At 41.6% G+C, this 26958-nt stretch overlaps 1 protein-coding gene across 1 annotated transcript; it reads right to left on the bottom strand.

The window, feature by feature from the left end:
* Window positions 1-168: 168 nt before the first annotated feature.
* On the bottom strand, window positions 169-26751 carry LOC121180087 (protein kinase C beta type-like). Its single transcript, XM_041035223.1, has 17 exons — window positions 26315-26751; window positions 25475-25506; window positions 16817-16899; window positions 15125-15236; window positions 11113-11241; window positions 10548-10704; window positions 9994-10128; window positions 9737-9833; window positions 9452-9598; window positions 9164-9337; window positions 8934-9025; window positions 8265-8327; window positions 8026-8164; window positions 7844-7924; window positions 7651-7758; window positions 7071-7211; window positions 169-6586 (listed from the first exon to the last, which is right to left on the bottom strand). The coding sequence occupies exons 1-17, from the start codon at window positions 26476-26478 to the stop codon at window positions 6434-6436; spliced, it is 2007 nt and encodes a 668-aa protein (XP_040891157.1). The 5' UTR covers window positions 26479-26751; the 3' UTR covers window positions 169-6433.
* Between the last annotated feature and the right edge of the window lie 207 nt (window positions 26752-26958).

The raw sequence follows: 26958 nt of genomic DNA, 5'->3' as shown, positions 1-26958 counted from the left end.
GCATGCATAGAGGAGCTGCACCACAAAGACTGTATAGGCCTACACAGCACTAACCCACTGCATACACAGTGCCATAGAGAAAAGAGAAAGAGAGAGATTAAGTAAGAGAAAAAGACAGAGACATTTTTAAATATCACTGCCAAACAGGCATTTTGGGAATTTCTCTCCTTTTTTTTTTTTTTTTTTTTTTTTTTTTTTTAATGTTTTTGCATCAATTTGGAAGACAAGACGTGCTTAAGACTAAGTTCAGGACTAACTTAGACATGAGGTTATAAATCAGGGCCCTGTTCTTCATACATGGAAAACACGAGTATGGATTTCTCTTTTGGTTCTTTGAAGCTGTCTTAATGTTTATCTGGAACTCTTGTAAGAGCAACAAGTCCTTAAGCCCCAACCTGCAAACGTGGTGGGTGATAAAGCACTCCTGACTCAAGGTACTTAGCCCTGGCCCTTTCTCCCGCTCTGCTCTGGTTGAACCCTCACCTGGAAACACTCTTCACTTAGGCGCAGGTAAGTTTGACTTTTAAATTTATTTTAACAATTGTATTTATATGTGTTTTCTGCTTCAGGTGACACCATGAGGTGGCCAGTCAGGCCTGGAAGGTATATTATCGTTTCAAATCTTTTAATTGCCATTTCTCTGTTTAATGTTTTTTAATATTCAGGCAGAAAGGTGCATACTGGACCTGCCGCACCAACATTAGAAACTGAGGTTGTATTCAGGTAAGTAAACTCATCTATACTTAATATACTTAAAATCACCTGTTCAATACATGTGGGGGTCCCAAAACAACACACCAAACTTTGTGCAACTGTCTGCACAAGGATTAACAAATCAATCCCCAAACTGCTGTCAAAGAACCAAACTAGCTGGATGAGAATAAACAGGATTATTTTAGCCTGATAACAGCATGTTAACCTGAACTAGTTAAGCCACATTTGAAGAACAGGGCCTTGGACTTTCATAATTCAAAACCTTCCTTCCCTCCAAACCGCAGCCTGCACAGACACGTGTGTGTGTGTGTGTACATGTGTGAACACATACATGACATATTGATCATGGAATGTTCATGACGCAACTTTTACAGGCCGAAGAGAAAGAAATAAAGTAAACAAACACACACTGTTGTCAATCGATAGAGCGCATACACACAGCTACACGTATACTGTGACTCTTGATCGTCAGCCGCTGTATTGACCCACCACGAGGTCCTGTGAACGCTACACAAGCCTGAAGTTTTTCAGCAACTGGCCTGTTACCATGTGGCCAAAGTCAGTCCCACTGCGACCAACCAGCAGCTAAAGCCATCTGCAGTTTGTGTTTTATTCTGCTGTTTGTGTGTTTAGATGATAGATGTGAGTATGTAGTGAGAGTCGTTTATGATTACGTACTGGTTTATGATTATTATTATGCTGGCATGGGTTGAGTCTGAAGATTTCTATGTGTGTATATGAGTGGTTTGAGTCCAGGTGGTGCTGATGAGATGCTGGATGACTCTTCGATGAAATGTAACTGGGCTGTACGGGTTGGAGTAAAGTCTTATCCGGGCTGCGTCTAACCAGCGGGACCTCCTCAGACTTGTATAATAAATTCGGGGTTGGTGTAGGAGAAGCCTTGAAACTCGTTCTGGTCCAGGTTCATAATGAAGAGCTTGTCTGTGGGTGTCAGCTCCACCGCCATCTTTGTGAACTCCTTGTCGAAGTTGCCAACGTCACAGCGAGATTTCTGCCACAGAGAGAAGGAGAGGGAAAGAGTTAGAAATATAACTTTATAGTGAATTTCTACAGCGTCAAAAAAGGCAGTTTGAACAGAACATGTCTGATGACAAGCAAAAAGAACATCTGTCTCATAGAAACACAAAGATGCAGAATAGAGGAGGTGACAGAGGCCGACTGTTTCAGCAAACAGAAAGACACATTTTAATAATCTGCAGAGGTGGGACAAAGTCATTGTTCTGCAAGACACAAGTCTCAAGTCTATGAAGTGCAGAGTCAAGTCCCAAGTCCAAAATTTTGCATTTCAAGCCCCGAAGAACTTATAACTTATATTTATTAAGTAATTTTTAAGGCATTTTAATGCATTTCACTATTTTAATTTACAAATCAGTCAGTTGATTAGTCAGGAGATGTATCCATAATGAACGTAATGTTACTCCACCTATGTGATTTACTCACATACTTTTATTGAAGTAATATTCTCAGGGCAGGAATTTTACTTGTAAATGTAAAATTTAAGTAAGTGGTGCTCATGAGTCATTGGTGTCAAAGTTGAGTGGCATGTGTTTTTCGATTTTGTCATATCTAAGTCCAGTCTAGTCCACACCTCTGATAATCTGTAGATGGTGGCACCACAATAAGTCTAGACTCAGCAAAACACACCACTGATTCCGTACAACACCGGGGGAGCAAGTCGACAAAAAACAAACACACCCTGCCGACAAACCAGCGACACAGTCAAAAAATGGAAGAGACCCACCCGAAAACACTTCAACAGCACAGATGCAGAAAGATCCAAGACAAACTTCAAAAGCCAGAGAGAGGAAATGTTCTAGTGCAGAACAGACAACGATCGATAAAACAGACCAGCTGCAGACCAAACCACAACCGGAAAGGATTTCACACAGGGAAGTGAAGCAGTGAGCCCCAGGCAAGACACATGAACCACAAACATCACATAAAGCATTTAGTTTCCTACCTCCGCCTTTTGTCTCATCACAGGGATCCAGCTGAAATGATGAGGGGCTGTAAACTTTCCCACCTCTACCACCGTTCCACGAATTCACCACTAATTCAGTACATTTTTGTTTACGAGGCACGTGTGACGCTGGTGTGCGCGTGTATGTATTTGTTTTGTGGTTAACACTATTTTAACCCCATCTGTGTAGCATTTTTAAGCAGCAGATAAAAAATAATAAACACTACGATGCAGTTACCTGTAAGCAGATATAGAGAGACTTTGGTACACGAGTAATCAGTAATGTGTTTGACAAGAGCTTTAAGTCCTTTGAAGCATCAATAACTGGTATATAAACATTTAATGAATTTAACACAGTTGCAATAATATAAAGTAGGCTACAGAGGAGTGTGATAAGTATTTTTAAAGGACAGTCTCGAAAAGGATGCTTCATGGGAGAAGTTCTAACTGTTGACAAATACATTAATAAATGCTTTAAAAAGTCCTAATATCTGCTTGTGCTACACTGTAGTGTGTTATGAACTACTTTACATGCTGCTTATACATTTTTGAAAATACACTTATTTTCTTTCTTACCAAAAGTTGGATGAGAAGATTGTTACCACTCTCATGTCAGTGTATTAAATATCAAGCTTCAGCCAAGAGATTATTAGCTTAGCTTAGCATTAAGATTGTAAGCAGAGGGAAACAGCTAGCCAAGTAAAGAAATAGCCCAGGACATATAGCCTCCATTAAAACCAAATGATCTGTACAGATCAAACAAACAAGACACAATCTAACATCGTCTTTTTTTGTGTGTTTTAGTGTTTTTTATAAGCTTTGGACAGACTGTTTCCTATTTCCAGTTTTTATGCTAAGCTATCTGTCTCTTGGCTTTAGTTTAGCTTCACGATGTGAAGTGGAAACCAGCAAGAAACCAAATAAATGTGTATGCCATAATATTGAACTCTTTCTTTTAAAGTGTAACTTTATGTTGGGTGTAGCAGCAGTAACAAGGCACACACAGCAGAAGTAGTCTGGTAGGCACCAGTGAGTATATTGTCAGTTTCCAGTCATACAGGACAAATACACAATCCACAGAAGCATCTCTCTCATCCAGAACAATTTATACAAATATCCCTCCGATATAGAACTCAATATATATTTTTTTCCTCTCCGTTGTATCTCCCGTTATGCCATCATTGATTCATCACCGCTACCATCATCGCAATAAGCGCTCACAGTTTTCACCTGGCGGAATGATCGTCTTTTGTCAGCGAGCATCTTTGTACAACAGACACAAATCTTTGCTGTCACCGAGCTGCCGCCTCCCTTTTTTGATACAAGCTCAAAGAACAAGATTTGACACATTGATACTACCCTGCATCGTTACACAGTTACAAAAGGAAAATACAACCTGCCTCACCACAATGTCAACGCATGTCTTCTCAGACAATTCATTTCATATATGAAAACGACTTTCCAAGGGTATTGTATTGTTGGTGAACAGGTAAGCTATAATGCATATTCTAATAATTATACATGTACTGCAAAATGGCACAAGATGGCTGCCCTTCATCACAGTTGTTGAGGACGATATTTTTTTTCCACACCCTCATGATTCTGACCTCTATTTTGGCACTTTTGGACATCCTGTTTCTGTAAGCTAACAAACTACCAGCCTCACAAGACTCCACAGGGCTTCGTCACATGTGAAATTGTCTAAAAATGGTTGTTTCCAAGCTAAGAGATATGCCCGCTGTTATTAAAAACACAGTGTAATGTGGTGAATGTTTTCGGTAATGAATCATGAGAAAAGTAATGAGCTTTCATTCAAAAAATCTCTAACGTGACGCAGACTTGCACTCTTGCACGTATAAAGACTTCTGCCCTCTGAGTGGTTAAAAATGAATGAAGTCAGCAAAAAATTTTCAGATAAGCTCACCACAACACTGACTGAACAGAAAGTGAAGAAGTATTTGGTCCTATAGACAAAAGTAAAGTCAACCATTAGGAAACTGATTAGTTCTCAAACAATCATAGCAAAGCAACTGGTCAGTGTTCACTTGCACTGTATGAATATTACCAATATGTGATCAGAGTACACTCATCAATATTACTGACAGGTCATCATAGTCAATATGCAGTTATGGGGGCAGGGGGTGACACAGAGACGGGGCAGGTTCAGGTCGGCCCCTGAGGTCGGACTCCGACATGAACCTGCTGGTGTGAGCAGCCGGGCGGCATTCAGGAGTGAGCAACAGTTCTGCACTAAAAATAGAGATAGAGCCAGCAGAGCTGTTATGAGAGCAGCAGTGCAACATGACATGTTAAACCACAGTAAAATGAAAACAGTGTCAGCACTGGAAACAAGACTAGTCTCCTACTGGCAACTTGACACATGAGTATCTGATTATTTCTCCTGAATGTTAGCATTTGAGCACCTGTCTGCATTTCCATCTGATCGTTATTAATAGGAATTGTTTGGCATTTTGGAAGAATGTGCTTATTTGACTTCTTTCAGAGAGTTAGATGAGAGTATTGATACCATTGTTGTGTCTGTAAATTAAGTGGAGGGAGCTGGAGGAAATTAGCCTAGCTTTGCATAAAGACTGCATAAAGTTGGGGCTCTCCTCACAAATATGGCAAGTTAAGTTTACCATTAAGATGTTTCATCTCATTTGTTGAATTCATGTATTGGGAGAAATGTAAGATGGTTTCCATCCAAATTCAGCGCAAATTTTAATCAGATTTCAAGAAAATTAACAAATCCCACTTAGTCAAATTGACGATGTAAACAAGTTGATGTTTAGCAGGTATAATGTTCACCATGTGCACCACCGTAGTTTAGCTGAGGTCAATGAAAACAGTTTTTCCTTGGTTCAATCCGCATCACAGTGATAAGGCAGGCTACTGCTTTGTAAAAACTAAACAGAAAGAAAAGATACGACTGGTTCTGCTTTGCTGTGGAAGTTTTATTTCTCATGGGCAGGTGTTTTATTGAGCTTCATCACTGATAGCCTTCGTAGAGCAAAGCTAAAAAAAGTAGCTTAGTGATGCCTTCAGCCATCTTCATCTGCCACAGAACACTCGCCTTGTTGCAGCGGTCCTACGAGGACCTGCCAGTTTTAGGAGGAGTTATGTGGCGTTTAAATCTTTAATTAACAGTTAATTTGTCCACCCAACACTTCTCTGCAGTGTCTTTGCTCGATGCCTCACTGTGGCAAAAAGACTCCAGTGAGTCACTGCACCCACCTGTTATTTAATTAAGACACGGTTGCAGCACATAACTCCCACTAAAACCACAATATACTTCTTTGAACACTCCTTCTTGAATACGTAGTGTAGAAGTGCTGCTAAATATTAAAGAAAACATTTATGTTTATGTCAGGATAAAACGAACGTGAAACATGTTAGTTAGAGAGCTTTGGTTCTGGTAGGCATGTTTTGGAGCTTGGCGAGAAGCTTCCCGCTGCTTCCAAGCTTTACTGCAAAACTAATCTAATCACTCCCGGTCTCTAGCTCCACGATTAAGCGAGACTGATATCAACCTACTCATCTCACTTTGGCAAAGAAACCAAATAAGCGTATTTCCCAAAATGCCCAATGATTTCTGTAACGTTTCACCCTGCCGAATGCAGCCTGGATATGACATCATGGTGATTTTTTTCTTTTTTTTTTTTTGACCTTTTTTTTTTATTTGCGTATGTTTCTGAGGTGTAGGGGATTACTAGTGCAGCCCAGTGATATGTGGCATGGTCAGTGGGTTGTGTGAGTGTACTCAGGGTTAACAAATGAGAAGCCTTGGAACTCTTCCTGGTCCAGGTTGGCTATAAGCTCCTGATCTGGGGGGGTCAGCTCTGGGGGGTTGCGCGTGAAAAAGCGATCAAAGTTCTCCGCATCACGCCCACACTGCCGTGGAGAGGAGAGGAGAGGAGAGGAGAGGAGAGGAGAGGAGAGGAGAGAGAGACAGAAATGGAGAGAGAGATGGGGGGGATGGAGTGAGTTTGATGAGGGATGTGAGGGAAAAAAAGGACAACAACAAACAACAAAGAGAAAAAAGAGAAATACAACTAAAACATGGCATCAACCAATCAAATCACTCACAGCCGAAGCTGTGGATTTCCATTGGTCCATACGTGAGCCAGTGACATCTCAGCTTCATCATTGGTGACTACACTCACAAAGCTCAGGTCTGCATTTGTCAGAGTAGTGACCAATGGCAGGTGATGGTTGGGTTTGGGAGATGAGCGATCTAATTGTCTCCATAACTTACCTTGAAAGTTTGACTAAGAATGTTATTTCCTTCCTTACTCTTCCAAATTTCTTGGGAGAATAAATGATGTTCTGGTCATACACAACAGCTCAAGAGTGTGTGTGTGTGTAATGTACTCACAGCTTTAGGTTTGAAAGGTGGCTGGACCTCTTTATTCTCCATTTTTTCCCAGTCTATATAGCGGAAGAAGGCGTGCTCCTTGATGTCTCTCTCTCCCTCTGGACCACAGCCCAGACGCTTACCTGGGTGTTTGGTCATCAGCTAAAAAAAGAAAAAAAAAAAAAAAAAATCACACACAGATACAATATAAGAGTCTGAACGTGTGTGCGTATGTGTGTGTATCTTTGTATACAGTGGACCCTGCCCACTGCCCCCTCACTATGTCTATGTGCTTTTCATGCAGCTCCATGTTTCACTTGGTCCATGTTTATATTGACGTTAATACAAATTAAACATATCTGGAGACAAATGGTTCCTTTTTTATTTTACTTCACCATATATTCTGACGTTTAACCCACCATGAAAAGACAGTGTTAAGAAAGTATAACTACAGTTTTATGTGCTTTATCAAAATGTTTCCTTCAATATCTGGTATCTCATGTCCGCTCTGCTGTAGCCTCACTGTTGGAGTTATTCTCATGGACTTTCACTTCAAACTATGAGCCCTTCATAGGGCGCACCCTCTAGTGTGCACGCTCACCCCCTTGCAGATAGCAACAGCTTCTTTGGACATGGATTTCGGGTAAGAGACATGATGCTCCATGATCGACTGGAACAGCTCGTCTTCGTCCTCCCCGTCAAAAGGCGGCTGGAGAGGCACAAATATATTTTATCGTTTTCACTTCTTGTTATTGGTGTTTCCTTAAAAAAGTAAAGAGTTTATCCATACAAACCTGTCCAGCAAGCATTTCATATAGTAGTACTCCAAAGGCCCACCAGTCCACAGACTTCCCATAAGGCTGATAGGCTATGATCTACAAGACACAATGGTAAACACCTGAGTCTTATTCAGAAGTGAAAAGATGTTTAAAAAAAAAAACAAAAAAACATCAACTACTAAACAACATAAACATACCTCTGGAGCGATGTAGTCTGGTGTACCACAAAAAGTCTTTGTGGTAACTCCGTCGAACATGTTCTCTTTGCACATGCCAAAGTCGGCGATCTTTATATGGCCTTCAGAGTCCAGCATCACATTGTCCAGCTTCAGATCCCTGAAAACAAGCACACACAAATACACACACAGAGGCATTAAACACACTTGTTTTCTGAAATGTTTGCTAATGGCACCCGCAGACTCACAAACGGACTCACCGATACACAATGCCTTTGGAGTGAAGGAAGAAGAGTCCAATGGCAATCTCTGCGGCATAAAACCTAAAATACAGACAAACATCACATCACAGGTTATTTATGTGTCTGTAATGGTTCAGATATGGTGTGTGTTGTGGGTGGGTGTTACACATAAAAGATGACATTTATCATGCCAAAAATTCCACAGTGTTTTTGTGTTTTCAACAATTTCATGTGACGTCATTTCAGTCTACGGTACTGTTAAAACTTTCAATAAAAACTAGTTTTGTATCATCTTGTGTGAATAAGCCTTTTAAGAACTTACAACCACCAGGCTTTCCCACCACCCCACTGTCAGTAATGTGCCAAGAAACATAGGAATATGCCAACAAAGGCAGGGAAGAAGACGACTGCAAGCAAGTAAACGTGGACGCGAACGATGCAGTCTTCACAGGAAAGAAAGGCATTCAACACTCTTGAGACTTCAATGATGCACACGTTGAGTTTTAGTGAGTGACATTTAATGTAAACATAATTTTTGTTTGTTTATGAGAAAACCCCACAGGGCGCCTTTAAATGCATGAATTAATGGAGTGCTGTTGGGTTTTTACCACAAAGATGCTGTAAGCATGTGACACACATGTACACAAGTGCCTTAAAATGTCAACTCTTCTCCATGTGTGTACTCACACAGCATGAGGCTCCTTAAACTTGCCGACCTGCTGGATCTGGTACATGAGGTCTCCTCCATTTATGTACTCCATCACAAAATACAATCGGTCCTAGAATACAAAGATGAAGAGGTAGAGGAGGATGAAAAATCGGGGACAAATCGATCAGTAGCCAGTTCTGCCAGAAGTTGTATGTTGCCGTGTTTCTAAATGTGCTCGTCTTTGTCAATAAAAGACATTGTGCTCTACCATGGTTTGGAAACATGAGTGCAGTTGAGTGAGGAAAGGTGGTTTCCCAGACAGAGCAAGGACTCTCTTCTCCACCATGGTGCACTCCACATCATCATCCTGGATCACCACGTCCTTTTTCAGGATTTTGATGGCGTACAACTCGTCTGTACCCTTCCTCTCAGCCAGCATCACCTGAGGGAGTGAATGAAAGACATAGAAATGAACTTTCAATGAAATTCCATTTTCCACCAGATGCTGGTTCATGTTTTCCATCATGAAGCCCAAGCGTCTATGAATGTGAATCACCTTGCCGAAACTTCCTTTGCCCAGAACCATGATGAAGTTGAAGTCTGAGAGCTTGACACGGTCCTGATTGCCATTGCTGTCATACTTGTACACCGAAGAGGAGGAGGAAGAAGAGTCTGCGGGCTTCCCTGGACCCACCCTCGCCCTCTAAAGAGAGAAAGAATTACAGGAAAAGAATGAGATTACAACAAATAAGCCTTGTGTTTAAAAAAAATAAAAATAAAAACAATGACAGCACAAATTAAACCTGTTGTCATGTTGGGTCTTTGTTCCTGTGTGTCTCACCTCAAACTTCTGTCGTAGCTCCTCATTACCGTCCTCTCCATCTGGCTGGACAGGGACGTTGAAGTATTCTCCCTCCTCCTGGGACAGCAGCTTAAACCTAAACCCCAGAGTAGTGTCAGATAAAATCCAGGATTATCACCAGACTATGACAATAAAGCTCTTTAATATTCACACCCCTGTGCCCTCTGCCTTTGTTATTTCTGGGGTAATTTTCCCAGTTCTCTTCCATCTGCCATTTTCTCCTCCTGAAATCTCACCATCCGTCTATCCCTAGTTTCTGTAGCTCTGAGATCCCAAAGGACAGGGATCCCATGAAGTCGTTCCTGCTGGTCAAATCCCAGTCCCAGACCTCCACCGACAGACGGCGGTCCTTGTCACTTTCTTTTAGGTTGCTGAGAAATGGGAGAAAAGGAGAAGGGGAGTCAGACAGAAGACAAGATAAAGGATGTTCTTAAAATAGGTAAAAAAAAAAAAAAAAAAAAAATCAAAACTAAGATCATAATCTGATTTCAAAGCCACATCCCTCACATCCCTCTCTATTTAAACTGCTAAACACTCGATATTTTTTCATGCCTGTGACTTTCCTTGCAGCTACAGTGACCCAGAATAGCTTGAATAACAACAAGGAAAAACGGGGAAAAGAATGAGGACAGGGTCACTTGCATGAGCTCCTGTTAGCTTTGTGCTTATGTGACTGAGAATGAGGTTTAGAGAGTAGCTTTAAAACCGAACAGATGCCAAAAATAAGTTATCAGGTGTGTGGACCCTCAAAACTCATGCATGATATTGTACGGAAGGAGAGATGTCTCACAAAGTGAAGGTCTCATTCCAGGTGGGGTTGAGGCAACATTTGATGGTCTTGGTCTTCTGCTTGCTCTCACTCTTGGGATCTGGGATCAGCTTGAGCTTGACATAGGGGTCTGACAGGCCATTGGGGTCCATGGGCACCAGGTTCTTAGCCTCTTTGACTGTGAGGGGTTGAGGACACAGATAAAAATAAGTGGCAAAAAAGAGAAAGAAGAAGAAGAAAACATCCCAAGATAAAACATGCTGGTTTGTCCTTTCCAGAGGACGGCAGGAGGGGAAGTCTCGCTCTGGCCTGCCCTAAATAACTGTGGCTACATTTGACAACACTTAACGGCAGTTTAGTTTCTGTTCCATAATCAATCCACAGCTGTCTGAGAGAGAGTCAGCTGGCACGTGGATGCACGTCCCAGTGGTGATGTGGGTCAATCGTTGGATCATTGATCGACTAATGGACTTTCCAGTTTTAGTCTTAGGCTGATAGAGAGCTCTGAGAGGTGCTTAGCGTGTGTGTGTGTGTCAGAGAGAAAAAAGTGAATGTAATGAGACAGACAGAATGAGAGAGTGCTCACTGTTGACGATGAGAGCGCTCTCAGTGATCTGGGCAGAGATGTGGATGCGTCCTCTCCTCTCGGTGTGATCTGTCCCACACAAGCTCGGGACGTTGGCCACACACCGCTTGTGGATGTTCATCATACAATCTGAACACAGACACACAAAAATGCAGAAATCATTTCAAAAATCACAAATAGCCTCACAATCTGTACATATGACACCCCCTGTCCTTATACCCTCTATTCATTATCTCACTGCTTTCAGTTCCACATTACCAGACTCTTACTGTTGCACTTTCATAACGTTGGGGGGGACTCACAAGAGTCAGATTAAAAAAAGATTTTGGTCAACATGAAGAAGCAGAAGCTGAGATATCCAGACTTTAAGTCACAAAAATACTGCATGCTACACTTCCCAAAATGAAACTCAGTACTGTGGCATCTTTTCATTAAGCCCTCCCTGCCTGATAAACCCCCACATCTTTCAAACCGCACAAGCCCAATTTGTAACACAGGCTTTCCTTAAGCCGACAGTAACCCCTGATGATATGACTCGGGTAATTTCTTTTTCAGACTTTAAAGAAGTCCCTCCAGAGCCACAGAAGACATTTTATTACTGCACAGGCTGAGTATTTCTTCCCAAGACCAGTAAACAGATCTTTGTGTATAAAACCAGTGGCGCGCCCCTTTAGTGCAGACTACAGGACTTTGAAAATCTCAGAGTCGCTGTGCTGCTCACACCATGAGTCTGTCACATAGATGTGAGGGTGCAAAAGCCACAGAATGGATCTCAGATGAGGTGTACTGACTGCAAGATTACTCTCCAGAAGAGATCTGCGATAGGAGTGAGTGATCGCGACGGTCGATGAAAAACCTGTGAGAAATCATTTGACAGAAATGATATCCGGTTTGTTTAAGTCCAGCAAGTGACGGAGCTTGACGAGGGTCAGAGTTCACTGAGCCACCCCTCCATCCCTTGGATCTCTTGTGTCCACACAAGCTGCATAATGCTGCATCCTGATTGGTATATCTTGTGGCAAAAATCATGTAAACATAAATGAACAGATTATTGAGTATTTCTTAATGGTAAACAGTGGAAAAATGATCCAACGTAATTGCTCAGTCTGACCACTAGATGTCAGACTGCTCTGATGTACGAAGCTCAGTGTTCTACTCCACTCTCTCAATTCAGTGGGTGGTACTGTGGTTCTGCAGAGGTGGAGGGTGAGAAGTTAATCTGTTTCCTTGTGTACGTTTTCCATTCCATGGCAATAACCTTTCATATCACAGTTTCCTCTGTGAATTTATTTTATCTTACAGCTCCATCAGGCGGTGCACTAAACACATAATTAACTTCATGTAACTTTACATTAACTTCTAAACTTCAATGCTTCACAAAAAGAGAAGGCCATTATTGCTTTGCACCAATGGAAAAAAAAGTTGGCGTCAAATCATAAGCATCATAACCAAACTGTCCTTATCGCTAATCAGTGATGCATAGATGGAAAATGTCTCACAGAGCAGCTAGAACACAGAGAAACCAAATATATCACTATATCAAGTCTCAACTGTCCTCATATACTGTTTCAAATTTAAAGGTTTTTTTAAATTATTTATGTAGCCACATGAATCTGATTTCAGGAACATGTCTGTATGGTCTGTATCTTCATTATTTGGTGTGTAGCCTAAAAAAAAAATCTAATTTGGTAATACAAATAGTATTTGCAAAACACACAGTGCTTCTACTCACATGTTGTTTGTTCACAGGGAGTAATATATAACTTAACAACACTTCTGTAAATTGAGCTACTCCAGTTTTTTTTTCCCCAGGAGGGACCTCTTAAGGTGTCCTCTTTAGAGCTATTCACAAAGCTACTTTAAATAAGGGGTCAGTCTGACAAAACATCTTGAGGCTTAAAGTAAAACTAAACTGGACTCCAAAAACATGTAAAAGGTGTGTAAGTTCTAACTTTGACTCTGTCTACGAGTAATTCACAAAGCATTGCATATAAACATAGCTCCTGTGCTGCAGGTAATGAGTCTCATAGCGTCAGTGTTAATAATAATACAATGATAAATAACTTTTAAAAGCATATTTGGTGCCAGTTAGTTAGTAAAGATCCTGTCAGCTCAGCAACAAATCAAAACAATCCAATAACACCAGAGACAATGGTTTACACAACTCTGCACTAAGAAAATCGGTGTGCAGCACTGATCAAACTGGAATATCTCAGCTGTCGGTCTGTATTATTAATCAAATCAAAATGAACAATTCAGGCTCGTGTTTGTTTGACAGTATATTCACTGTACAACTGAACTGAGGAAGCTGGAAGCCAGATTTTTGTGAAATTCAAAGAAAGCTATGCATTCAGGATCCTGACTGTATATGGCAAGAAGGACTTGCTCTACTCTAAGTAAAAATATTGATTTGTTAAGTATTTTGTATAGCGTGTGATATTTTTTCCAGCTGACAAAACAAACCATCACAGTTCAATGCAATAATTCTACATATATATATTCTACATGCAAACTGTATTTTACAGGTCTGAGTAGCATAGAGTCGTGCAAACTGTCATCTCCAGTGTCACTGGATTGTTTTGTCAGTGAAGCCACTGAATCCATATTAAATGACCGCCTTCAACATATGGATTAAAAGGTCATTATCATTATATTTTTACACAAACAGAAACATTACCGGCAGCACATTACTGACTGTGAGCAGGTCTGAGTGACTTGTAACTTCTCTCAGATGGATCAGCCTTAAGATGTTTTGTCGGCACGACCGCTGGCATCTATATGACTGCATATCAAACTGCTGAAGGCACCTTTTCAAAAGGCCAAGTCAAAATACATCAAACGCTTAAACTGCACACAGGTACAATGAGGAACTGAATACGTACAAAACAATACTGGTCATGGCTGGAGACAGCACTGCAGAGATGTAAGCCACTTCCTGTCTGTGTCTTTGTTGTCAATAACAGGCAAACGGTCAACAAAAAATATGACACAACTACAGCAATGTAAAAACCATACAATTATTGCTATGAGAAGCTGCTAATCTCCCTCAAACTGTCTGTCATTAGGCTGATAATATCTATTTCACTGCCTCTCACTATGACTCATGAGCAGGTCAGTTATTGTAAATGATGCAGAAGTAATCTCAACGCAGAGAACGTGTTTTTCACTGAAACGTTTTAGCTCATCTACAGTCTACAGCCCACATATCACAAGCAATATGTGGATTGTGAACCCTATAATGTAAACTCCTATAAACTGGACAGAGAAAATTTATTTTAGGCAAATATTTCTTTGTTTTCTGACCAGCGGCCTTGACACTTGGCCAGGTGAAATCTGGCCAATGTGCTGAACTTTTTAGTTTGAAGACAAAGTTTGACTGAACCAAAAAGTATATGAACTGGACTCCATCAAGTCAAGTGTTTCTAATATGTTTTGGAGTATGAAAGTGCCCGTGAACAAAAGGCATTACAAAGCCACTTTCACATACCGTGTTGTCATTTCTGTTTGGATCCACTGTTTAAAAAGAAGCAAAAATTCAAATGTGCAGACAAAACTAACTTAACTGTCTTTTGACAAGACAGACTTTGTATTTAAAAGATATACATCTATGAAGGTCTGCTGATATGAGAATGTAATTCAATGTAATTGAAATGTTGAACCAAGAAATTTCTTGTTGAACCAAGACATCAGAGCACAAGAGGAAGTTGTGATACATGAGGCAAATAAAAAACTACAAAATCAACTAAGTAACAGTGCACGTTTTGCTGTTGACCTGCTAGTGAACTAAATTCTACACGCACACAAAAACAAGACTGGTTTTGACAACAAAGAGGACACGAAGGCGAGAGATATTTTTGACCCCAATACAACCCTTATTTTTGGTATTTTTCTAAAAGCCCATTCACTTTGCCTGTTTCTGCTATTATGGCCTCTGAAGCACAAATATTCATTTGTGCAGGCTCACACACACTGACACATACATAAACACACACACAGATGTTTCTGTACTTACGGTCACATTTCATTCCCTGGTGTATCAGCCCATAGAGGAGGGAGCCACAGTGGTCACAGAAGGTGGGGCTGGAGTAAGTGTGGACCTTAAACTTGTGTTTACTACGAGGATCCTGCAGAGGCAGAAACATGGAGAGGAAAGAGGAGACAGTTGGAATCAGGATTGAAGTAATCCAGGTAGTTTAAGTAGAGTTTCTGCATCCGTGTTGCTTAGACTCTGTTAAAAGATTAAAAACTGCAGGTTCAGGTGTTCTCAGTTGTCCTGTTAGGTAGTATTTAAAAAGTCGGTTCAATCAAATTACAAGAAAACATGTTCTCACTTACTTCTAGTGGTATCTAACCATGCAGATATTTTAGGTTTCGGGCAAACAAAACCTAAACTATCTGCCAAAAGTTTGCTGACACCCAAATTAAGTTTCTGCACATCAGAATGTTTGGGCCATAACATAATAAAACCACATAACATTCACTCTTCTGGGAAAGTTTTTCACAACATTTTGGCTGCAGGGATTTACTCCCATTAAACAGCACTAGTGAGGTCGGTCGCTGACGTCAGGTGATAAGGTCTGACTCCTAGTCCAGGTTCCAGTTCATCCCAAAGCTAAGGTCCTGGAAGGGGTTGAGGTTGGGCCCCTGTGCAGGCCAGTGATGTTCTTCCACATCAAACTGGGAAAACTATTTTTTTCTTTTATGGACCTGGCTTTGAGCACAGGGTGTTGTAATCCTGAAATCGGCAAGAGTCTTCCCCCAGCTGTTGCCAAAAACTGAGAGCCTTACTGTTGTCTAAAATACTCTATTCATCATATTGTTTTCTCTTAACTGTAACTAAAGGCATATTCATATTACAGCAGAAAAAAAAGGCCTTACATCCTGAATTTTCTTTGAGCCTTTACATATTTCCATTGCCTTTCTTATGACAGAGAGCAGAAGTCAAAATATTGAGAGAGGGAGAGAAAATGGAGCACTGATTGAGCGAGTTTGGAGGATGTACAAAAATAGGAAGCAACTAAACAGCTTTGGTGATATAACAAAAACAAAGAAAGAATGTGAGATTAATAAACATCAGTGAATATGACTTCAAAATCCATGCTGACTCACAAATGTTTGTGTGTGTGTGTGCGTGTGTGTGTGTGTGTGTGTGTGAAGGAGAGATATTGGCTCATTAACCTGAGGCAGCCAGGCAGCATATTTTCTTTTTACTGACATGTTTCAATGTGATTTGGGGCCAACAGGGTCAACAGGAGAGAAGGCAAGAGGTTACATCTGTTTGTGTGTTTGTGTGTGTGGACTTTTACAGTCTTTGGGAGGACACACTACAGTTTTAAACCACCGTAGTGAGGACATTTCTACCACTTCAAAGGACTGTTTGAAGGTTAAGGCTTGTGTGGCATGTGTTAAAGGAGCAGCACATACAGGAACTACATGAAAGAATGCACAGACACACACAAACAAAAGGCCAGTGCTGACACTGCTAATGTTATTAACGAGCATCACTCAAAACAATCACTAACCACATGCATGAATATTTAACTTGAACACATGAGTGGAGTGATGTGCTTCACTGTTCATCACAAACTCCCAGAAACAAATAGCATTTTTTATGTCGACCTAAAAATAAACAGCAAAGAAAGAGAAAAACTAAGAAGCAAGCTGTGTAGATCTTGCAGATCTGAAACGTGTGTTTTTTACTTACATCGGAGGCGGGTCCTTTGTCGGCCCCCGGACAAGAAAAGGTGACAAACTCATGACAGCGCTTGTGGACTACAAAACAGCACACTGTGGAGGGAGAGAAGAAAGCCAATATCAACTCAGGCTCTGCAATGCCAAATAAGGCGACACAATAGCAACAAAGGGATGAATCAATGTCAGTTATGTGGTATTAGTCACTGCACAATAGGCTACACATAATACAGCAGTTCCTTTTTGTCCCTTCCTTGATGTCAACATCTATATATAGTTTAACTGCTTCAGTTTAGAATATTTTAAATTTAAGCACAGCACGGTGGGACATCTCATAATCACACCCCATAACATTAAAGCTGCAACAGGAATCTTCCCACGTTGGCAGCTCCAAATGGCAGCACGCTCTGCACCTGATTTGACTGCGTGCTCCTGCTCGCTGCTTCAAGTTGTGCTAAAAATCATTCAGCATAGTGACTGACTGAAATAAATACCCCGCATACTCTCTTCCTAATGCAGTACATGGAGGCTGATCCCCTCTATGAGGAAATTACAAGGGCAAAAAAGTGCTTAAGATCTTAATTTTACTTTCACAATGGAAGCTCAGTCTCTGCTGGAGAAGACAGAAAGACACACACAATGGACAGTCAGGTTTTTAGGGAAGTGATTTTTTTCAGCATGCATTTTAGTCTTGCTCAGTTCATGACAGTCTTTCATGCTACAATCAGCTCAAAAATAGGGAAATAAATTTCAAAAATACTCTGTAAATAGACTGCTGTTCTAACTGAAGTACATGTCATTTACATGTTTATAAACAGCTATGTCCAGGGCTGCATTCTTGAGGTTGCTGATTCAAATTATTGGTCAGGGAGCCCAGAGACTTTCCATCATTTATTAAATGAAGCATTAGACTTTTTGCTTGCTATCATCGTCCGCAGTAAATTGTGTGATAAAAGCTCAGGCAGTTTGGTTTCACTTTGAGCAACTCAAAGACGATCCCGATAACTTTCACCAGATGTTTCAGATGTGATGTGATGACAAATGTGAAGGATTTCCATATGAAAACCAGAGTCACACGTGGCTTTCAGAAGTTTCACACTGAAACAAGTTCACAATACAGACACGTGGTTGTCAGACAAGCCACAGTGTGAAATCTGAAAAATAGTCAAATCTTTACTTGAAGGGACAAAAAATGTCTTAATGTGTCTTAATGAGCTGACTTTTGAATGCTGAGAAAGAGATCCCTGCCATCAGGCAGGCAAGAGATGGACAGGCTTGTCTAGTTCAGTCTGGAAAAGCTGATCCATCGCTTAGGCAGTGCTTCAGCTAACGATTATTTTTTAAATAATAGATTGGTCTATAAAAAGGTCAGAAAATTTCCATCACAATTTCCAAAAGTTCGAGCTGAGATACTCAAAAAGCTTGTTTTGTCCAACCAACAGTTCAAAACCCTACGAGATTCTGTTTGCTATCATAGAGAGAAAAGAAAAACACCAAACTATTCACAACTAAGAAGCTAATACCAGTGAAAGAAATTACTCCAATGAATTGGGTCATATATTTTGGTATTGTCATTACTACTTGGCAACGTCTGAATCGTGGACAGGGGGTAGTTTTACTGATAAAGAAACAATACAATATCAAGTCCCATTCACAGCAGAAACACTTCTGAACTGTACATAAATGTTAGAATTCAGTGTGTGCTTGTGTGGAAAAGTGGAGCTGAGTCGATGACTCACAAAATTAATCAGCAACTCTTCTGATAATGTCATTTGTCATCAAAAGCACCAAACATTTCCTTGCTCCAGCTACCTAACGGTAAGAATTCAGTGCTTTTCTCTGTTTTATGTTATTTTATGTTTTTGTAAATTAAATATCCACAGATTAATCAGTGATGAACATTTTTGTAGCCGTAGTAACAAGCAAACTAATGAAGGTATGAAGGCATGTTTGCTATCTATGATCCAAAAGACTGATCCAGCTGAGCAAAGATCGGACCAGTATACCTTTAAACTGCACACAGAGTCGTAAGAAACGCATCCATGAGTTTGTTTCACTCAGATTCAGATGGAAATAAAGTATAATCCATCCCTTTAAATTTTGATCAGCCACTTCCTACAGATGAAGACGTGAACATAACCAACACCAGAACTCCATTTAGATAAATAGGGCAGATCAGTGTGGGACAATCTGCTGTACTGCAGCCCGACTTTGTGGCCTCTTCTTCAGTGGTGTATTTTTACATATAAATCTTGCGCAGGGCTGATTTAAACCACTTCCACTTCACAGTGACTTGCAGTTCTAAAGAAAAATGGAATTAAGATGTCACATTTCCACAAAACTGACCAACAAGATTATGAAAACATTAACACAGATGTTGAAACACCACGGACTTCACATTAAAAGAAGAACAAAAAGACACACACACAAATGCAGGTACACACACAAGCACACACACACACAGAGGGTGACATTACGCTCTGGTTTAATCTTAATTATTCACATTCTCGTTACATTTTCATGAGGCACTGTGGCAACTGGCAGCACTTTCCACAGGTTTCTAGCAGTTAAGCAACAGAGAGCTTATGTTTGTGTATGTGTGTGCGTTTATTTGTGCAGGAGAGAGGGTGGGTCACATCAGTCAACACAGTGGTACAGTTAGTGCAGTTTTAACTCAAAATACCGCAAAATACAGACAGATACCACAGACACAGCAGCTGCTTTGTGCGACGATAGTTAGGGTATAGCATGGTTGAACTAAGCGCTACGCAATGCAAATGAACAGGCAAACTGTGAGGAGAGTGCTTTAAAAAAAAAAGGAAATGCAAAGAGGAAAACACTGAGACAGCGGACAAGAGGAAAAGAAAGAGTGAAGATAGGCAGTTTGTGCGCGTGCATGAGTGTGTGTGTGTGTGTGTGTGTGTGTGTGTGTGTGTGTGTGTGTGTGTGTGTGTGTGTGTGTGTGTGTGTGGGCAGGAAAGGATGGGGGCACAGCTGGGTTTGAGGCAATGTGAGGGGGTGGAGAATTCATTTGTGTGTTTGCAGTGTGTCAGAATGACAGAAACAGAGAAGTGGAGCAGCAGAAAACATGGTGGAGAACGCAGTCACACTTCGCAGCTCTTTGTTCATAAATCTGCTCTGTCAGTCACACACACCTGTGCATGCGCACTCACTTGCACATACACGCCTGAAAGACAGGCCTAGTGACCTGCCGAGGAGGTCTTTGCTCTGTTGCCTAGCAACCAGGCTGAGCCCTACAGTCGAGTCTACGCTCGCCACCCCGTTTCATCTGACTGACAGCGTTAGCAGCAAATCAGGGCCGATCCAAAAGAGATTCCTGCGATGAACTGCCAGGATGACAGCGGGCCGACAGTTTCGCATCAACAGGAGCACCAGGAAGTTCCTCCATGTTGGATGATTACCAGTCCGCAAACCACAGATGGAGACACTTGTAATCATCACTCAGGCCTCAACATGCCTGAATAATCTGAAACACAGAGATAAGGCCCAGCCACTCAACTGCTTTCTAAACACTCTGGCTAGTGCCGCTTGTGTCACATCGTTTAAGCCATAATTAAGAGAAACCAAACCCGGAAAACCGTTCACATCAGACTCCGAGCTGGCAATATTAGGAATTTCTAACAGCAACAGCACCTCTCACTTGGTAAAAAGAACCACAGAGGTGTCACCAAACTGTGGGCAGAGTAGTTCCAAAGCCTCTATCATCAGCCTCTACATCTAAATAAAATCCAATATTAACACTAAAGAACAAAATCGGCTAATTTAAAGAAGCTGTACATGGTCTGTGTCTGGTTTCTACTTCTTCACTGAAAAAGAAGCCAATTTAAAATGTTATACCTGCGATAAAAAAACAGATTTTTTTCTGGGGGCACATGGGAAATAAAGAAACAAGCTGTGAACACAACACTGACACATCATCACCTTTTAAACTGATACGGTGAACTTTTTATTAATTTATTTTCTTCCTCTTCCTTGCTCATAAACCCACATTCATCTGGTCACACTTATCTATCCACAAATACACAACGCACTTAACACACGTATGCACGTCTCCCACCAACATAAAAAACTAAGCTGTGTCAAACTGAAATTATAACCTCTCTTACATCTTACTGTTTAGTGTTATTGGCGGTTTATTGTGTTACACCGATGTCTGTCTAATTGGAACAAAACCTAGTACATGAACCACGTATAGTCAGTGTGCGAAATTGAGGATGTAGCTGAAAACTGTTGTGGAACTGCTACAAACAACTACTTCTGATGTAAATAACTTTGAGTTTTTGGACTTTAGGTGAGAAAACACAAGAGTGTTTAAAAAATATATATGCTTAAAATTACACTGAAGTTGAAAAACTGGTTCATCAATCTGTCATCACTTGCTATGATTCGTTCATGTCATCTCCAGTCCCGTCCCACGGCATCCTGACATCTGCAGCTCAGAGCACTGACGCTGGAAAGATCTGTTGAGTTTAAAATTCATTGTGAAGGAGCTTACTGACTAGCAGGGCCTGCACTGTGGACAAGCGCACTCTAAAATATGTGCTTGCTTTCTCAGCCACAACCACAGAGTCACTGGCGTATCTTGTAATCAATATCTTAGACTGGCTAGCCTGTTATCCAATCAGTGGAAAAGATACCATTTCAACCGCTGATCAGTAAATGATCAGGATCAAAAGTCAGCCACAGCACCGGTCGAATCAATAACAACACTTAAAAACAGTGGAGCTAAGCAGTATTTCTTTTAGATAAGTGTGGAGGCCAGTGGGGCGTGAAGTGGAAAGATCAGTGATAATCACAGGCTTCATCCGCAAGACAAAAAAAAAAAGTTTCGCTCTAGTCAACTTTTGGTGGAGTTATAACCGAAAAGACACACCTGCACCCGCTCAATGAAAACACACTCTATGATAGAATACTTACTGCTTTCAGTTCAGTTAAAGTTATAAACGCCAGTAGTCGCTTTTTTGGAGATCTGTCCTCTCCTTCCGTGTTTTGAAATGTCCTCATATAATTGATCAGATAAACGATGTGTGGATTTAGATCACTTTGGTCCAGACTGGAACCAATGGGATGTCAACAGCTACAAGATGGATTACTGTGACATTTGGTGAAGACACTCATTGTCTCCAGAGGATGAATCCTAGTGACTTCAGTGATATCTTGACTTTCCTTCGAGCACCATTATCAGGCCAAAACTAATGACCTTCCCATTAGCCGCAGCTGTACCTTGTGCTTTGTGCTAACTGGCAAAACTTGATTAATTTGCATTCTAACACCATTCAGCTCAGAAAGTGAACACGATAAACATTAGCATTCTTATATCAGCGTTTAGCTCAAAGCGCCACTGTGCCTCAGTAAAACCTCCCGCGTGGCTCCAGATTTCATTTACATTTTGCCACATCCATACGGTCTCTGTTGACCTGGTCACAAATATGCAAATCACGCTACACGCAAATCAGGGTCGGCCTTCATTCAATCCAGAAGGAGGCAGTGCTCCCCCTGAAGCTGTTACAATAATAAGAGTTTAGCTAGTTTTTGCTTACAACTATCAACAACCTAACACAAAGGCATGAATGAATCATATCTATGAACTGCGAGCAAGACAAAAAGTTTTATCGTCTTCACAGGCTCTAACTCACTCATCCAGATAAATTCTCTCTCGCCCACACAGATCATTCAGTGGTTGAACTGATCAGGGATCAAAGGAACACTATGGAAGCTGAGTGCACCTTGTGTTTGAAATTGCTGGAGACGTTTTTTTTCCCTTGTTGCTTTAATGAGACAGAGAACAATGGCTAATTTTAGTGTAATTTTAGCGCAACTTTAGCTGCCGATATCACAAAGACAGAGGAGACAGGCCATGGATGTATTAAGATAATCAGGCAATGAGTGCGTAGACTGCTCACGGACACAGCTACAGTATGGGTAGAGTAAAGATACATATGTGTGCTGTATCTCTCTGATCCGCCAGAGACAAATGGAGTGTAAATGAAGTCTTATTCTTGTAACGGTGTAAGAAAAAATATATATAAATCAGCCTCAGTTGTGTTTTATGTTCTGGGCTCCTGTTTTTCTGTGTGACAGCTAAGTGATTTCCGCCCTGATGTAAAAATAAAACTTCGAGGCTGCAGACAGTTTCACTGAAGACATTTGACATGTCACATTAGGAAAAGCACAGGTGTAAATAATAAAATGAATGATGGCAAAGTTCCATTTAACCGCTTCAGTTTCTAGATCTTGGCACTGCTGGCTCACTGGCACACTGTCATGGTTTACTGGGGCACTTAAAAATAACTTTAAAGTTATCTTTCAAGTTTTTAGTATCACCTGTGCTTTTCCTATTAGGACAAGTTAAAATCATCTGCTGTGAAAAAGGCCTTTGTAGAGATATGATCATAACAAGCACTGTCAATAGCTGGAAGAAAATAATTTTAAAATTGTTAGCTGCATTTAAAAGGAGTTTGTTTTCAATATGGAAAAAAGTGGGTTTTGCGTTTCAAATCAGAAAACTTCTTGTAAAATCTCTCTCTCTCTGGCAGGAAATGACATGACGGTAACTTCCTCTTTCTGATGTTACAACACGCACAAACATATGAACACCAAGTTTTTTTTTAAAAACGGTAGGAAAGAAAGAAGAGAAAATTCTACCTGCAGAACAGGTATTCGAACACACCCACAATGCACAGAGGACAGCTTTGTCACACAGACACACATACAAATTCTGTCTCTTGCTGAAGCACACACTCATCTCTACATGCTAGAACAGGTCTACACCAGATGTCTGACATTCCTCCTAACCAATACAAGAGTGTTGATGACTTGTGTGTGTCTGTGCACCTCCAATTCATGCTGAACTGCATCTACACCCTTCTTATTCCTCTTGATCTCTATAAGACACCACTGTTCATGCAACCCTCACTGTTTCTTGTTTGCAAATCTCCCACTCCCACTCCAGGAAAAGAAAACTAATTCCACAATTAGCCACACTTGGCTAGTAGTAGTAGTTGTTTCTGTTTTTTCTATTCTGTGTCAAAGTACATTGTTAAAGTTAAAACCAGGTTAAATTTGGTTACAACCTATGTCTAACCACTATTTTCAATGGACCACATTTCACTATGAAGTAGGTCTTAACCACAAGTTGAAATATACTCATTTAATGTTGTTGGAAAAACGCCTTAAAAGCAGTTTCCAACCAAAACTTCTCAAGTTTTAAAATCTCGTGCCCTGCAAGTCACGAAACCAGTGCCTTCTGTTACAATATGTCCAAATAAACCTTACCACTGAGAACAGCTACTAATGGACCTTGAGGTGAGATTGTTTTGCCAAATGCTGCTACGAAGGTCAAAAATAAACTTCCGATCTCAACACTGAAGTAAATGTGGACAAGAAATCCTTAAATGCATAACACCTACTAATCAACCTTCAGAGGAGCCGGTCTTAACCAAATCCTTATCATTTCTTCCTTACTAATATCTCTGTACGCCTCTCAAGCTGTTTTTAATTGTTTTCTACCTGTCATGCAACGATTTTCAGGACAAAGTCACCATTTAAATGTGACATTACTGCACACTGAAATATAGTCTTTCAGATGCAGTTGAAACAACAGTTATGAGTCGTGCCATGCCAAACACATGGGATTAAAAGTCGAAAAACATGCTGAAGGTATTTCACCACATGCCAGTTCAGCATTAGTCGGGGAGGCTGTGCACACACAGTCATATACATAATGTGTTCTCATCCTCTCTACCCCCCAGTGCATTTCCTGTATCACCACCAGAGCTGTTGACAAGCCTGTAGCCTGCAGAGATGAGGGGACTTCAGCTTTTTACTGCTAATAAAAATGACACAACATCACAACACAAACTCTGCACAACTCTTCCAAATCAACAAGAGCGCAATGTGGAAACTCTAGCCATGTTCTCTCAGAACCTCACACTGCTGGTCACAACAACTGGAGCAGTTTAAGTTTAGGTGGGTGTCTGAGATGGATCAGTGAAGAGGAGGAAGTGATACTGTGAGCACAGCGACAGCATTTGCTGCAGTATAGTAGCATGCATATGATTGAGGGGTGTCACTACGTTGCTGTTAGGACCTGTTTATGGAAATATTTTGTTCAGAGGTCGGTGTCTAGACACCCACCCATTCACTGACACTATCACCACCACCAAGACCAGCCGCCCACCCACAGACACAAATCATCACCAACCCACCCACACACTCACTCACCATTTTACAAATTCAATCAGATGTCAGGCTCAGTGTTAGGGAAGGGGAAAAAAAGCTTGAGAAATCTAACTTCCTGGTCTGTCTTCCTCCCGTCTCTCCTCAGCCAAGACCAGACATCTCAGCTTTCACCGCTCGGCCGACTCTTCTACTCTTACATCTTACACTGTCTCTTCTGCCTGAGCCTGTTTGAGTATTCTCACTCTCATTTATCACTGTTGGCAAGCACCTGCTTTGAGTTTGACACCTGCCTGCCAACACCAACACGCTGTCAATGAACGAGGCAACAGGTCACTCTTAACAGTGTGCAGACCTGTGGCCCTGAATACAACAGACACACACAGCAACACTCCTTCAGACAGTCAACATCCGTCCACACACCCACAGCCATATGCAGAAGCGGGATTTGTGAATAAGCTGCTGCTCTTACCTTGGCACTGGAATCCCTGTTTCCCAAAGCCCCTGTGGACAGAAGACAAGGACATGAAATTTGGGGAATTCACAAGATGACAGCAACTCAAGCACACATATACTGATAAGGGTTGAAACTAATGACTGTTTTTATCAGTTAATCATTTAGTCTGTGACACATAAAAAAAAACTGTCAAAAAATGTCACTGTGCTGAAGGTGATGTCTTCAAAGTATCTTGTTTTATTCAACCAAAAACCCAAATATTCAATTGACAATGACATATGATAAAGAAAAGAAGCAAATCTTCTCTTCTGGGAGGCTTTTTTTCCCACTTTTACTCGACAAAAATGACTGAAACGATTAATCTATTATCAATACAGTCGCCCATTATTTTTCTGTCAGTGGACTAATCGATTAATAAACTAATCATTTCGGCTGTAATGCAGCCATCCAATCACACATGGACACAGGGATCAACCCACACAGCTGCAGCAGCAACACTGGGGCCCTGTGTCTGTGCGTCTCCAGCTGCATTCCTCCACCAGACCTCCAGTTACAGAGATGGGTGTCGGGTCGATGCGGTAACGCCGAGCAGCAGCCACTGCTGTGCGGCTGCCGACAACGCGTCCCCCGACAGGCCCGCGGTACTGTCGCATTGTGGAGAGCTGTGGGAATGGCGCATCGCGGTGTTTTTTTTTTTTTTTTTTACTGTGACAGTGAATGAAAGACTGCGGTGTCTGGGCACTGTCAGTGTGGAAGGAGGCCGATCAGAGCCGCAGCAGCAGCAAGTGAATCACCTGTGTCCTTTCCCCTAACGCGCGCGCGCGCACACATATATATACACACACGCACACTCACCAGATGAAGTCCGTGCAGTGGCTGCAGAAGGTGGGCTGCTTGAAGAAGCGCGCGATGAACTTGTGGTTCTTCACCTCGTGCACATTCTTCTGGCGGAGGGCTCCCTGACGGGCGAAGCCGCGCGCGCTCTCCGGTACCTCTCCGTCGCTGTTGGGGTCAGCCATCTTAACGAGGAAACGGCGGCGGTCCGAGTGGAATGAGGGGTGAGGAGAGCCGAAGAGAGAGAGAGGAAGAGACGACGGAGGCAGGGGGAGAGAACGAGTCGCGGTGCAGGTGCCTCCTCCTCCTCCTCTCCGCCCCTCTGGCCGCCTCGGTTTCGCTCGTGCTGCCGGTGTTTTGTCGGTCTGCGTCCAGCTCGCGCCGAAGCTGCTGCTGCTGCTTCTTCCGGCGGGTCCCCGTGCCGCGCGCCTGCTTCCCTGTTTCACCAATGTGTTGCTGCTTACAACTCTCTCTCTCTACCTCTCTCTCTCTCTCTCTCTCTCTCTCTCTCTCTCTCCAGCCAATCTTGTTTGTCAAAACTACCTCCTATGTGTGTGCGTGCGCAGGAGTTTACGTGTGTCACACTGAAGCACTCCTTTACAGTCATGAGTAGCACAGGTCAGACCACAAGTACTGCATACTTTCAGCAGAGTCTGACTATAGGA

Source organism: Toxotes jaculatrix, chromosome 4, assembly GCF_017976425.1.
Source record: "Toxotes jaculatrix isolate fToxJac2 chromosome 4, fToxJac2.pri, whole genome shotgun sequence".
NCBI lineage: Eukaryota > Metazoa > Chordata > Actinopteri > Toxotidae > Toxotes > Toxotes jaculatrix.
The sequence above is the reverse complement of the archived record's forward strand: the minus strand, read 5'-3'. Positions and strand labels throughout refer to the sequence as shown.

Coding starts and splice junctions, on each gene's coding strand:
- LOC121180087 (XM_041035223.1), bottom strand. CDS start 26,478: ATGGCTGACCCCAACAGCGACGGAGAGGTACCGGAGAGCGCGCGCGGC. Junction 25,507..26,314: donor CACTGCACGGACTTCATCTG/GTGAGTGTGCGT, acceptor TTCTGTCCACAG/GGGCTTTGGGAAACAGGGAT. Junction 15,237..16,816: donor ACAAAGGACCCGCCTCCGAT/GTAAGTAAAAAA, acceptor CTGCCTCTGCAG/GATCCTCGTAGTAAACACAA.